Source organism: Halichoerus grypus, chromosome 9, assembly GCF_964656455.1.
Source record: "Halichoerus grypus chromosome 9, mHalGry1.hap1.1, whole genome shotgun sequence".
Taxonomy (NCBI): Eukaryota; Metazoa; Chordata; class Mammalia; order Carnivora; family Phocidae; genus Halichoerus; species Halichoerus grypus.
This window is the reverse complement of record NC_135720.1, coordinates 97,209,183-97,223,664: the sequence shown is the minus strand read 5'-3', so window position 1 is coordinate 97,223,664 and position 14,482 is coordinate 97,209,183. Positions and strand designations below refer to the sequence as shown.

Genomic DNA, 14,482 nt, shown 5'->3' with positions numbered 1-14,482 from the left:
GGGAAGGAAAAATAAAATAAGATGAAAACAGAGAAGGAGGCAAACCATAAGAGAACTCTTAACTCTAGGAAACAAACTGAGGGTTGCTGGAGGGGAGGTTGATGGGGGGATGGGGTAACAGGGTGATGGGCATTAAGGAGGGCACTTGATGGAATGACCACTAGGTGTTATATGCAACTGATGAATCACTAAATTCTACCTCTGAAACTAGTAATACACTATATGTTAATTAAATTGAATTTAAATTTAGGAAAAAAAGAAATGAAAGGAGAGCTGGGGCTTGGAGCCAAACTTCCCCCACTCCACATTCCAGTGCCTGCCATCAGCTCTCCTGGTAACCTTCAGCAATCCTATCAACTCCCTGGGACCAACTTAGACTTCTCATAAGTGAGATAGTCACGTTACTTCCCTGAAGCACTTTCATGCACAAGGAATAGGTTCAGCAAACAAATCTTCACAAGATTTACTGTATATTCTTAGGGTTTTTTTCTTTAATATTAAGAAACTCTGCTATTATTCACAGCCCAGCAACACTCCTAGAGCTGCTTGATGACTCCTACATGACCGCCTTCTTCAAATCTCTGAAGGACTGTCCTAGAAGGAAGAGGGTCGGGTTGGCGCTAACAGTATGCGGTTTAGAAGGCAAAACTGGCCTGAGATAAGTTGTTGCCAGGAGGCAGAATTCCAAATCCACTTAAGGTTCATTCCTGGGATCGGATTATCCCGGGACTAGACATGACTTAAAGTGCGTTTCAAGTCTGTCAGTCTGTACCTTTCCCCTCACATACTTAAGCCCAGCAAATCCTGGGCGTGAAGTATAAAACCGGGATCCTGATCTCCCCTCCACATCTCCAGGACCTGCTAGCCAGTGTGATATAATGAAGGGAGCTCCGACTTTGAAACCAGACAAACTTGGGCTCTATCCTTTGTACCCCACTTAGGAGCTGAGACCGTGGACGAGTAAATCAGTTCACCTGTCTGAACCTTAGCTCCCCCCCACTCAAAATGGGGGTAATCTGCTGGCGAGAATCTAAAAGGCCCGGGTTGCTGTTGAGGTCGCACAAATGTCCCTTGAGTGAAGAATGAACCTCACGGTTAAAACTCCGCCTTCTGGGATCCCGGCTACACCCAGACCCACTCTCGGCGCATGCTTCTCAGTCCCGCCCCGTCCGGCAGGAGGCAGTGGACCCCAGTCCGGGAGCAGAGCCGGAGCCGAAAGCCCGGCAGAAGGAGCCAGCGGTTTGGAGCCTCCGGGTCTGGAGCCTGTGCGGGACACGCCCAGCAGAGGCGGGAGGGCGGGCCGTGGCGCATGCGCGCCGCGGGAAGGCACCGCCCGGAACCGGCAGGCCCTGCCCAGCGCCGCGAGGTACCGCGCAGAATCGGGAGGCGCTGGCCGCGGGGACAGCTTCCCGATACCAGGTACGAAGTTGGCCCGAGGCTGGCTCCCGATTTGTCTCCTTTGAGCCGCGGGGAGGGCTCGGGGCTGCAGGTGAGCTGTACACCTCGCAGTCGAGAACTTCCTCTCCTGAATTTTCTTGTGAAGGCACAGATACGAGCAAAGATACTGAGGACCTGGGGAGGATTTTGCAGGGGATGGGGGCTGCTTCTCCCAAGCGTCGCTTCTCTCCACCTCCTGGGAATTCCCCGAATGTCCTCCTTCCGCGGCCCTGAATCTCCCACCTGTTCTCCTTCCTACCTTCCTGGAGCTAGGGAGAGGCGGGGAAGGGATGGGGTTCTCGGACCATGGCAAAAACGCTTGGCAGTTTTAACCTTCCTAGTACCACCCAGACTTCACTCGAAAATGGTCTTTCGAGCCCCAAGGGGTGCAAAGGTAGGTAGCTTTTTATATAGTAGCTTACGGAAAATCTCTTAGTGGGTTCCCCAAATTTTGGAGGGCTGGGGCAAGGCAGGGCCCTGTCACCTGGTTTCGTACGCGATGCAGTAAATCATTTTGCTGCATTGCGCCCAAGATGCTTTCTGGCCTCTCCAAGTACTGAGGTAGCGTTTGCTATGAGAGCATGTGATGCAAGGCGCTCATCGGCTCCCACTTCCATCACTTTCCTTTGTGGTTCTGGTCATATGGTCCTGCCATGGAAATGGAGCAAGAGGGGTGATTGCTTTTTGTCTGCATTTTCTCTGTGAGTTCAGAAACTTCTTGTAAGGATTGGGAATAGATGTATTTTGCCTGCTTAGAATACTCCGTTCAAGTAAGGAGATTAAGGGAACAGGCTGTTTCCTGGCAATAGAGCTAGACTCGGGTTGGTCAGTTACAAAATGTCTTCCTTGGGCAAAAGTTGTTCCTTTGGTTCATTCAGCAAGTATTTTCTGCACACTCTGCCTTGTGCGTGGCCGTGAGCTTGGTGATGTGGGGAGGACAAAGATGAACTGAACTTGAGCTTAGCCCTGGAGGAGCTTGGCTGGGAGGGGAGATAGGGAGGGGAGCTCAACCTAAGTAACTCTATACCAGGTAGAAGGAGGTGCAGCCCCGAGAGAGGGTCAGAAGAAGACTGGGAGCTCAGAGGAGGGAAAAGAATCGGCCTTACATCAGGTGGTCGGCATAAGGAGAAAATTAGATCCCCAAATTATTACCTGATGATGAGTGATCTCTCATATGCTTCAGATGTGTGTGTAAAGGTGTCTTCCTCACTGTGTCACCATCTTAGACTATGTCTCAGATAGATCCCACCATTCCTGGATTCCTCCCTCCTCCTGCCACCGCATGCCTACTGCTGGTGCAGTGCTCCCTGTCTCGGGGACTAGCATCAAAGCCTCCCTTCCTCCCACCTCTCCTTCCTAGCGGTCCAAGCCAGAGACCTAGAGGTGAGTCATCTCTGACTCATCCCTCCCCCGCACTCCCCACACCCAGGCTATTGATTCTACTTCACAAACCTCTCTGAGAGCTGACCCACCCTCCTTGCCATTGCTCCAGGCCAGGCCACCACCATCTCTTGCTTAGCTCAGCCTCCTCTTCACTTCGTCCCATGTCCCACTACCACTTCGAGGAAGCACTTGCTAGAATTAAATCTGGTTGTGAGACTCCCTTCGTTCATCCCTACTGCCCTTGAGACAGAACCCAGCCTCCCTCTACAGCACTCACAAGCATCCTGGCCCTGTCTTTTTCCCCAGCCCCCTCTCTTCCCAGCCCCCCTGCACTCCTGTTCATTTTGAAAACATGCCATGCTTTCTCATGCCACTAGGCTTTTGCACACATTCTCTCTGCTGCCTAGAGCACATCCTTCCTTGCCACCCTCTTCACTCAGCTTACTCCTCCTCTCCCCAAGATCCCAGCCGGGACTCCGTTTGCTGTAGGAATCCTTCCTTAGGCTCCCAAGTCCCCTGAGGCACCACCTCTTGATATGGGGCCCATGCATCTCTTCATAGGGCTCACCACACATCTGCCTCCTCTGCTGTGCTGTGCTGTGCTGGAAGGCCAGAGCCAAGTCCAAGGGCTTTCCGTGGCTTCCTACTGCCTTGCACAAAGAAGACGTTCAATAAATAGTTGTTAAGTGGAGTTGAGCATAAGCTGTAACATTATGGTTTGATTCATCAAATGCCTGAGTCATAAAGTCACCCCATCTCCATTGTTTTCTCAGTGAGCTGGTATAGTTATGGCCTCACACATGTCAAGCTTAAAAATGGGTGTAAGGGTGCAAGAGAAGAACAGCCATTATTAAAGCAGCTAGTATTTGTCGGGTGCTCAGTATGTGCAGGCACTGTTGTAAGCACTTTTCAGTATCACCTCATTTAATCATCACAGCTCTGCGAGGTAATTTTGTTATCCGTATTTTTTTTTTTTTTAAGATTTTATTTATTTGCGAGAGAGAGAATGAGAGACAGAGAGCATGAGAGGGAGGAGGGTCAGAGGGAGAAGCAGACTCCCTGCTGAGCAGGGAGCCCGATGTGGGACTCGATCCCGGGACTCCAGGATCATGACCTGAGCCGAAGGCCGTCGCTCAACCAACTGAGCCACCCAGGCGCCCCTGTTATCCGTATTTTACAGATGGAGAGACGGGGTTGCAGAGAGATTAGGGAACATGCGCAGTGTCACATAGCTAGTAAGTAGTGGTATCAGGTTTGGAGCCAAGCATACATTGTGGAATTCGATTAACTCTTAGGGAAAGGCAGCAGGTAGGACGGACCACGAGAAGCTGACAGGGCTGAAGATGCAAAGTCACCAGATGGAAGGCAGTGCAGTGTGGTCGCAACTTGAAGCTGTGAGACCAACAGAAGGGACTGATCCAGAACTTTACAAATCTGAAGGGCATTAGTTTTATCTGCATATTCATTTTTTTTCGGACAGCTGACTCAGTTATCAGAGGTATGATTGCTAGTGGTTAGGAATGAGACTTCTCTCAGTCTGAAACTTGGTCCTGTTGCATGGCCTCGGGGGTATTGCTGGCCCTTTCTGTGCCTCAGTCATTTCATCTGGAAAGCGGGGGGGGGGTAATAACGATAGGACTTACCTCAGAAGGTTGCGGTAATAATTAAACGAGCCAATGTAAGGCTTTAGAAGAGTGCCTAGCACATGGTAATTGCTCGCAGACATCCTCGTCCCCGTTATTATTGTGTGTTTATCCATCTGGCAGTCCGCAGTGGTTTTTGAGCACAGGTCCTTCCTGTGGGTTCCGTCCTGCAGCACCGCTCCATGGACACAGACGAGTTCTCCTCTTTTAATTCTTCTTCCCTTGGAGGTTGAGGATTTTTCACTAGTGCCTCCCAAGCAGTGCTGTCATCTCTTGGGCCTCGGATTCCCTCCCCCCCCCCCCCCCAGTAACTTTTGGCTTCCTCTCTGAGATCAGCTCAACACTCCTTTTCTGTTCTTCTGGGTCAGTTTTTTACCAGTTTGTGCAGAGGATCAAAGACTAGGTTAACCTAAAAGATGAGCAGCGAGAACACTGTAAAACTACAAAGAAACCTCATGTGAGGTGCGCCTGGGTGGCTCATTCGGTTCAGCGTCTGCCTTTGGCTCAGGTCCTGATCCCAGAGTCCTGGGATCGAGTCCCTCGTCGGGCTCCCTGCTCAGTGGGGAGTCTACTTCTCCCTCTGCCTCTGCCCCTCCCCCTGCTTGTGCTCTCTCTCAAATAAATAAATGCAATCTATAAAAAAAACAACAACAAAACCTTATATGCTATTCCTTGTATATACAAAGATATTTTCCCCATGGAGGAAATAGAGTAAAAGAGGTAAGATATAAAAGCGCCACTGGGAATCAGAAATTAAAAGAATTAAAAAGCTGCAAGGAACTTAAGGGCTCATCTCATCTACTCTCCTCATTTTGGGGGGCATCGACGTCAGGGATGGGGCATGGTCCAAAGCCCAACAGCCAGCTAGTGACCTGTACCCGTGTCTCCAGCTTGTAGCCAGCACACTTTCTCCTACATCTTCTAGATTCCCGGGTAGGATTATAATGAAACTTCTCAGCCCTAGGTCTATGTCTCAACTGCTGCTATGAGGCACCGTAGGATGCTCTCATCACTCACATAGTTTTGTGCAAGAGGCTTCATTATATTCTTCAGTGATTTACCATTGATTAAGCATGGATATCTCTGGCTGAGCTTTCCTTTTTTTTAGTAGACTAGAGAAATTAATCTCTGTAATTCTGTGGAATGCATATCATTTTTATATTACCTATGCTCCCCCCAGTTTTTTTAATTTTGTAAAACTTGTCCCTTCCCCCAGCAGTAGAATTGCAACCTTGCCAATGGACCTGATTGGTTTCGGTTATGCGGCCCTTGTGACATTTGGAAGCATCTTGGGATATAAGCGGAGAGGTAAGCCTTAACCGTATTTTTCATCCAAGGGACTTGGTGGGGGATTGGTGGTTGTGCTAAGATTATCTGAGGGTTTGTAAATAAGACAAGAAGCTGAAGATGTCCTAGAGGTGGCTGAGGACCAGCATGTTGTGCGTGGAAGGGAGTCGAAGAGGGCAGGGGGGCTGGGTGTGGCAGAGCATTCCAACCCAGCTGTCTGGTTCTCTCTTCACGGGTCATTATCAATTGCATAATTAATTGACTTAACCTCCTCAGGGCTACTCGCTTATTATCAAGTGAGGTTTTTTGTTTGTTTACATACTCTTAGTATCAAAACTTGAATTATGTTGATACTGTGTTTTGCAAAGGAAAATTTGTTAAATACTTAGATATCGTATCTGAGGTTGTCTCTTCATCTGTATCCAAAAGAGGAAAGAAAAAAAAAAAAACCCAGCTGATAAGTTTTCATGGAAAAAAATGAGAGGTTCTATTTGTGACATTGGTGGGCTTCACCTTGAGTGAAAAAGCCAGGTCTACATAGTTATTAGAGTTATTATTTAACAGTTGCTAAGAAGTCCAAGGCCAGAAGCACAGGTCTGTGTAGGGATTGAGGGGTGGCAGGTTAAAATAGAGTATTTTCTGGGGCACTTGGGTAGCTCTGTCATTAAGCGTCTGCCTTCAGCTCAGGTCATGATCCCAGCGTCCCGGGATCGAGCCCCACATTGGGCTCCCTGCTCAGTGGGAAGCGTGCTTCTCCCTCTCCCACTCCCCCTGCATGTGTTCCCTCTCTCGCTATATCTCTCTGTCAAATAAATAAAATCTTAAAAAAAAATTAAAAAAAAAAATAGAGTATCTTCTAAGATTCCTGGGAACCTCTAATTTACTTAGACTTTTGTTTGTTGCACTTATGTTCTCTCTCAATGTGTGTAGCATCCTCGATATGTATTCAGTGGAAAGATGATGGCACCAAAGACCTATAAACCACTACTGATGTTTTATAATCTACTTTGAAGAGGGCTTAGTTTAAAATTCTGATAGGATTGTTATTGAAACACTTTTTCATTGTCAAAGATGTGTCTAAATAACTTTTGTGACAGAACAGAAAAAGCACCTCTGGACCTTTTTGCCTGCGTGTTAGAGGGGTGGGAAGAAGGAAGCGCGCTCATGCGTGCATGCGTGCGTGTGTGTGTGTGTGGGGGGGGGGGCCCGCTGGGGGTGGGGGAGGGGAGGAGAGGCAAGGATTACTTTACAATTCTAACCCAGATCTCTTCAGGAACAAATGCAATCACATTCTCTGTAAGGTCCCTGATATCAGGTGCATGTGGCTCAGCTGCACAATATGGTTCCTTGGCCTCCGACAGGAGCCCCCAACTAAGTGATCCTGGAAGCCCCTGGGGGCATGTGTTCCAAAAAAAGCCCCCTCTTGTATAATGTAGGTAAGAGCACAGGCCACAGAATCAGGCTTTCCTAAATTCTGCTCATGACACTCTCCTTACTAGCTCGGATACTCACGTGAGTTGTTTTAACTTCTGGGCTTCACGTCCTCATCTGTATATTTATCAGTTAGGATTAAATAAGAATAATGCACGTAACACATTTCACATAGTGCCTTGGCCAGAAGAAGGGTTTAATATTCTTGTTTCTACTGCTACTCCCTGCCAGTGGGAGAGTGTGTGGGCCAGTGGGGCAAAATACTTTTTTCTAGTTTTGTATTCTGTATTATGTTTTTTTTTTTTTTTTAAAGATTTTATTTATTTATTTGAGAGAGCGAGAATGAGAGAGAGAGAGAGCATATGAGAGGGAGGAGGGTGAGAGGGAGAAGCAGACTCCCTGCTGAGCAGGAAGCCCGATGCGGGACTCGATCCTGGGACTCCAGGATCATGACCTGAGCCGAAGGCAGTCGCTTAACCAACTGAGCCACCCAGGCGCCCTCTGTATTATGTTTTAAGCTGCTTGTGGCCCCAGCATCTTAGAGCTGTTGTGTAAAGTGAATCAACTCTTTCTGTTTTTACTGAAAGCTTCCCTAGACATGAATCCCGTATAGTTCGGCCAGGAGACCCTTCCACGGGAGAGTTACTGAGAACAGCGCTAGGTAGGTTAAAGATGTGATGTCAGAATGGTGTTTCATAAGAGGACAAGTATATTGGAATCCTACACTAGACCAGGTGCTGGGCTTGGGTTGGGTCAGAGTGAGGGGCTGGTAGATTTCTTCTCTTGCCGGGAGCAGAGAAAGAGGAGAGTGACAGCACAGTGGCAGGATGCTGAGCACCAAGTTCTGAGGTCACCCCTCTCCCACATAGGTCCCCAGAAAAGTGCATAACCAAGAAGACACTATGATTTTGAGGCTTTTTCTGAACCAGGTAGCCAGTGCCCAAAGCCAAAGATGGGCAGAAAGCTCACTTGGCCTTCTCCTGCACTGGGGCTGAACCTGACCTCGTACCTTCCTACTCCAGTTCAAGGTCAGGGCATAGCAGCCCCTCGGGAGAGGAGGGGAGCAGGAGAGCTTGTCAGGCAGGTGTCATGCTCTGAGGAGGGGAGGCCCCCATGTGCACCTTTCAACTCCTTTGAAAACTCCTTGAGGCTGCCCCAGCCACGTTGGCACTTGGAGGAAGGGGGGGTGGGTCAGAGCTTGGAGCTTCTTTTTTTTTTGTAGCCCCGCCACAGACCGAGCTTTTTTGCAAGATCCGGCTCCCTTCCACCAGCCATGGCTTTCTTACGAGGTAGAGCCCACGGTCCCAGCTCCTTCCTCACGCAGGATGGGCTCTCCCAGGGAGCCTTCCCACCTCTCATGCATGTGGGCTGCTGGTGTGCCTGCCCATCCCCACTGTTTGCTGTCTGATCTCGCCTCAGGTGCAGATGCTGTCCCTCCCTCCATATACTTAAGGTGGGGAGGATCCTAGCAGTGCAGAAATCACCAGGGTGTACAGAAAAGAGTCAGAGATCTCTAAGTGAGAAGACACCTTAATTAAGTCATGCATTCCAGAAAATGCTTAAATCCCCTTAACTATTTTCTTAATCTGCTGTCTTCTGCTTAAACATGATCCATAACAGGGAGTGCCTGGGCATGCATTTTGTCAATGTTTATCGAGTGCTGCCAAGTACCCAGCACTCTGGCAGGTCCTGGAAAACAGCAGTGAGCAAAAAGAGACGGTGCTCAAAAGCAAGTTAGGGGGCTGACCGTAAATATATGGACAGGTGTACAAATATATGATGGCGAATCGTGGGAGGCTCTGATGGGGGCCCTGTTTCAGAATGGTGGGTCAGAGAAGACATCTCTGAGGAGCTGACCCTTACAGAGAGATCTGGAGGTGAGCTGCAGTTGGCCAGATGAACAGTGCAGGGAAGATCAGTCCAAGCCGGGAACAGCATGTCTAGAAACCATGAATAATAAAGAGTTTGACGTATTCAGGGAACTGAAAGAAGGCCAAGGCTCCAATAATCGAACAGACTTGGGTTTTTCCCTAAGTGCAGTAGGAAGCACTGAAGGTTTTTAATTAGAGGAGTGACCTGTCTAGATGTATGCTTTTAAAAAGACCATGTTGCCGTGTTTGCAGAATAGATTTGGGGGGAGGGAGGAACAATGAAGAATTTAACATTATCTCCAATTGTAACATTCTAAGCCTTTATATATTTGACATGGATGGTATTACTAACTCTGTTTTGCAAACGACAAAACTCAGAGAGACTAAGTGCCCTAGCCAAAGTCCTGCAGGCAACAAATGGAAGAATGGACTAGAACCCACTGCATGTGGCCTCTCATTCAGGATGCTGCTGCTGCTGTGTGTGTGTGTGTGTGTGTGTGTGTGTGTGTGTGTCTATCTGTGCGTGTGCACGAGTTGCTGCAATGGTTTTTAACCCTGGCTACAATCTGAATTTCCTATAGATATTTAAAACAGAGATGCCTTGACCCTACCCAAGGGATTCCAAGCTGATAGATTCTAAATGGAGTGAGCTCCACGAAGCACCGACTGTGTGTGTGTGTCTTTTGCACCATGTCCCTGGCATGCAGCCCACTGCCGGTGCACAAGAAGTGCTTGGTGTTCGTCACCGTGCCCTGGGGCAGTGAATGAATGGGCTGGGGGCCGGGAGTGCGCTGGCTGGCTGGCTGGCTGGCTGGCTGGCTGGCTGCATCAGTGCCCTGGCTCTTCCCATTTCTCAGTACAGTCACCATTCATCCCTGAGTCCTATTATCTGGAAGCCGGAAGCTTTGTTAATTACTCAGGACAGAGCCATCACTTGCTTTGCACAGGACTTCTCTTTCTACCTCTGTGAGCTTAAATACCAGTGCATCCTATTTTTATTATCACAACCTCAGAGTAAAAAGACGGAGGCAAGGAGAAGGAAAAAAAGAGAGAGAGAGAGAGAGGTGTAAAGAAGTCAACTGGTTGTCCAAGGTCATGCAATCAAGGTCCAAACCGCTACCACCAGACAGCATTTCTTATTCACTCAAGCCATATCTAACCCTGGCATTGCTGTGTATTCAGGGTTCCTCTGCCTGGCATTTCGGGTTCAGCAGGGATCAGTCATATCTTAGAAACTGTCCATGAAGAGGCTGATATGTGATTTGGCTCTATCTAGTTACAGTGCCCATGTAGATGTACATTTGAAGGTGCATGTATCATACTTGAAGGAATGGAAGGAATTCCTTTCATTTGGGGATTCTGTTTCTGAGTGCATTTTTTTTTTTCCAGGCGGTGTTCCATCTTTGATCGCTGGTCTTCTTATTGGATTTTTGGCTGGCTATGGCGCCTACCGTGTCTCCAATGACAAGCGAGACGTCAAACTGTCACTGTGTAAGTAAGACATTTTGTCCAGTTACGGAGAAGGGCCAAACCTCGGGAGTGGCTTTTTTGATACCCTACACTAGGCATACTGGAAAGCGTGCAGCCACGTGGCAAGTGGGTGTGCACGTGTCGAGACTGAACACAGAATCGCAAACAAGGATGCTGCTCTCAGGCCTTCAAACACAGAAGAACATTTCTAGGAAACTTATTACTAGAAAAATAAAATAAAATTAGAAAAATCAAGGAATTATGCCCAGACTTTCTGCTAATGCCCCTAAGGCCTATTAGCCTAGTTTTTGTGTGGCTATTAAAATACCTAACAAGAGGGGCGCCTGGGTGGCTCAGTCGTTAAGCGTCTGCCTTCAGCTCAGGTCATGATCCCAGGGTCCTGGGATCTAGCCCCACATCGGGCTCCCTGCTCAGCGGGAAGCCTGCTTATGCCTCTCCCACTCCCCCTGCTTGTGTTCCCTCTCTCGCTGTGTCTCTCTCTGTCAAATAATTAAATAAAATCTTTTAAAAAATAAAGAAATAAAATACCTAACAAGAGATGGCCTCCCATTATTTAATTCACAAGCAGCCTTTAGATCCTGTTTGCCTTAAGACTTACTCTAGAAAGCCAAAGCTGACCTTTTTTTAGCTTCTTCCCTTGTCGGGCTTGGTAGGGGAATGTCCACAGTAAAAATGGAAACCTGTATGTGTTTATAGGCCCCAGATGCTTGGCTCTCTTTAGTCGAGCTTGAGATCCAGTGAAGGTTTGGAAATTGTTTCTATTTAATTTGATTATTATTCAAAGTGCCCTGGTGGGTATGGAAGAAACTATAAATGAAGGCACATTTTATCAGTTCGGTCTTTGAGGGAGAGAAGGAGTCTTAGTGTTGTTCTTTTTGTTTTCTTTGTTTTTTTTTCTTGACTTGTTTGAAATAGAAGCTAGGGATAGTTGGGTTTTTTTTTAAAGATTTATTTATTTGAGAGAGAGAGAATGAGAGAGAGAGAGCATGAGAGGGGGGAGGGTCAGAGGAAGAAGCAGACTCCCTGCTGAGCAGGGAGCCCGATGCGGGACTCAATCCTGGGACCCCAGGATCAAGACCTGAGCCGAAGGCAGTCGCTTAACCAACTGAGCCACCCAGGCACCCCTAGGGATAATTTTTAATAATGAAATTGTGTCAAAAGAAGAAACGTATTAGCAAGATGTGACTATTTTGGGCTTTTTATTCACATGCAGTTAAGTAGTTCACATATATTTATTGTCAGTCATTTTGTTCTTTATATCAGCAAGTGATTTTTCCTTGAAAGCTATTCTGAAATTGTGACGTCAGCACCCTCATCTCTTACATAAAACGGTCTCTCTCTCTCCATATTGATTCAGCTCCTAAAAGGCTGGTTTCTGAGTTTAATGTTATTGCCCAGACTGTTATTATTTAGCCTCCAGACATCGATTTCCCAAAATGCAGTGCTGCACATTAAAAACAGTCAGCCTTTTTTTACTTTCACTTAAATGAGCATTTATTGGGTGTCTCCTGTGGATCCAGACATACTGCCTAGTGTTCCTGAGGAAAGTTGAATGAGACACAGTCCTAGCCTTCCAGGAGGTTCTACCACCAGAAATTTAAGTTAGACAAAGACTTTTGAAGATATTTCAGGAATGGATTTTTAACGTGTTTGTTTACTCAGAGACCTTTTCAATAAGCTAGTTTATAAAGTCTTTCAAGAGAGCACTTTATCTTTTCAAGAAGATGGCAACTTAATACTTATACATAATAGTTGTTATATTAAAAAGCTGAAACAATGTCCTTTTTTTTTTTTTGCACAAGCAGGTATTGATAATGTGTTTGAAACGCTGATTCATGCATTGGTTTGGTTTTTAGTTACAGCTTTCTTCCTGGCCACCATAATGGGTGTGAGGTATAAGAGATCAAAGAAAATCATGCCAGCTGGGCTGGTTGCAGGCTTAAGGTAAGAAAAACTATTTTTCTGTACTTTCTTCTACCATCATTTAGTGTCGACTTTTTGGCAAGAGTCAGTTTTAACTTGAAAAGGTCAAAGTAATTTTTGTTACAGTAAGCATGACTGTAAACCCTTAAAATATCAGGTCTGCAATCAGTCTTTGGTATTGATGTACCCATGAACATTTTTGTGGAGTATAATTTGATCCCAGTAATTCTATCCATGAGATTAAGTGTATTACCACATACAAATTTATAGGTAACATTTTTAATTCGTCCTGGAGGCAGCCTTTTTTTTTGTATGTTGAAAGCCTTAAACATATTTACTTCCTTTGTTACACATTTTTACTTTTTGGAATAAAGAAATAATGAAATGTATACAAGGACTGATGTTTATTGCACCTTTATTTCTAATGGGACACATGACAAACTGAAGAATTAGAAACAACCTAAAAACTCACCAGTAAGGAAATGTTTCAATAAGTGTTTTGTCTGCTTAATGAAATTGAGCAGCAATTAATGACATATTTTCAAAAACTATTTAGTGGCATTAGAACATCTTAATGATGCTGTGGGAGATAAAAGCAGAATAAATAATCAAATATAGTATGATCTCAAAAGTTTGTGTATAAAAAACCAAGATAGGAAAGATATGCTTCAAACTTTAATAGTGTTTATCACTGGGTGATAATGCAATGAGTAAGTTTCTCCTTCCTACTTTTCTTTAGAATTTTCTCATGTGGCTGTGTATCATGTTTATGACTTGGTGGGTGGGCGGTGGTGTCAGGGAGGAATGTGATTACAAAGGACTGTTTTCCAGTATGGCTGTGTTCTAAAAATGACCCTTGGTAATAGAAGAAATCAGAAGTAGGGTTTATGGGTCAAGAAGAACAAGACCGCAGTCGGTGGAAAGTAGCTGAGATTGTAATAATAACACCCCAGAATTGTTCCTTGCTTCTTTTTTCAAGCCACTTGCCTTTACTAGCTTATGAAAGGTTTGTGTTCCTTTCCAGACCTTTCTCTTACAAAGGTTCGCCCCAGATTTTCAGAATCGTGAGTTCTGATTTTGCTCGTTCAGTCAATCAGCATTTTTAAGTGGCTAATTCAGCTATGTCTGGGAAGTTCCAATACAGAGATAATTATGGAGATCATCCCTGTTCCGAGGAGAAGAGAGCATTTTGGAAGCCAAAGTTTAGTAAAGTACAGGTTAGGTGAATATATACGAACCTCTGTTTTATGCCACATAAGTGTGACCTGCTCTTTGCCTTTCTTTTATTTTAATCCAGCCTCATGATGATTCTGAGACTTGTCTTATTGTTGCTCTGAGAATCCAAAGGAACTGAAGACAAAGTCATGTGATTCTACGGGCAGAGCATACACTTTGTATTTAAAAGATAAGCTTCAACGTGGAATGTTAAGTGTCTTATTTTACGTTAGAAACAACAGAAATGCTCCAAAATAAACACTAGTTTGAGGGATTTTTTTTTTTAAACCAAAAACTCGACTGTTTTCTACTTGTCAAATAATGATTTTGTTAAAGATACTTAATAAATCATTATACACGCTTTCTTTTACTGTGTCTACTTTTATATATTTGAAGTTGTTTTTTTTTTGACAATTGCAAATACTCATGTCTGATGTTTAAATTAAACTATAAGATCCCAGATAATGGAATGCCAGAAGTGAACTTTACAAAATGCTGATGTAGCTGCTTGTCATTTGTGTGATATTAGAAATTATAGTTCTTCTATTTTAATTTTATTGCTGCCAGTGTTATTTTTCCCTTTAAAAAAACTCTATTCTCAGCACTCTCTGTGTACTAACAGAATGTATTCGGTATTCAAATAAAATGCATTCTGTTTTAAACCTGTTTCTCTCATTTTAGTGTCCTCTCTCTATACTCAAATCATTTTCAACATTTAAATGTTCAATTATTAATGAAAGAGATTGGGAACTCTTCCTCAGGAGATGTTCTCCCTTGCTGGAACAATGGAGATAATATTGT

General features: G+C 45.4%; 1 protein-coding gene across 6 annotated transcripts; it reads left to right on the top strand.

The window, feature by feature from the left end:
* The first annotated feature begins 1,274 nt into the window (after window positions 1-1,274).
* On the top strand, window positions 1,275-14,343 carry TMEM14A (transmembrane protein 14A). 6 transcript variants are annotated; one of them, XM_036092728.2, is made up of 5 exons: window positions 1,275-1,419; window positions 5,680-5,771; window positions 10,442-10,543; window positions 12,400-12,487; window positions 13,764-14,343. In XM_036092728.2, exons 1-5 carry the CDS (start codon window positions 1,310-1,312, stop codon window positions 13,801-13,803), a joined length of 432 nt encoding a protein of 143 aa, XP_035948621.2. In that variant the 5' UTR covers window positions 1,275-1,309; the 3' UTR covers window positions 13,804-14,343. The 6 variants fall into 6 exon arrangements, with proteins under 6 accessions (XP_035948621.2, XP_035948622.2, XP_035948623.1 ...); XM_036092729.2 differs by having other exon boundaries at window positions 1,293-1,419; window positions 5,683-5,771; XM_036092730.2 differs by having other exon boundaries at window positions 1,349-1,489.
* The last annotated feature ends 139 nt before the right edge of the window (window positions 14,344-14,482 follow it).

Excerpts from the sequence above, each read along its gene's own strand:
- TMEM14A (XM_036092728.2), top strand. The coding sequence starts at position 1,310 with ATGCGCGCCGCGGGAAGGCACCGCCCGGAACCGGCAGGCCCTGCCCAG. Across the intron at positions 10,544-12,399 it reads AGACGTCAAACTGTCACTGT|TTACAGCTTTCTTCCTGGCC; the intron begins GTAAGTAAGACA and ends TTTGGTTTTTAG. Across the intron at positions 12,488-13,763 it reads GGGCTGGTTGCAGGCTTAAG|CCTCATGATGATTCTGAGAC; the intron begins GTAAGAAAAACT and ends ATTTTAATCCAG.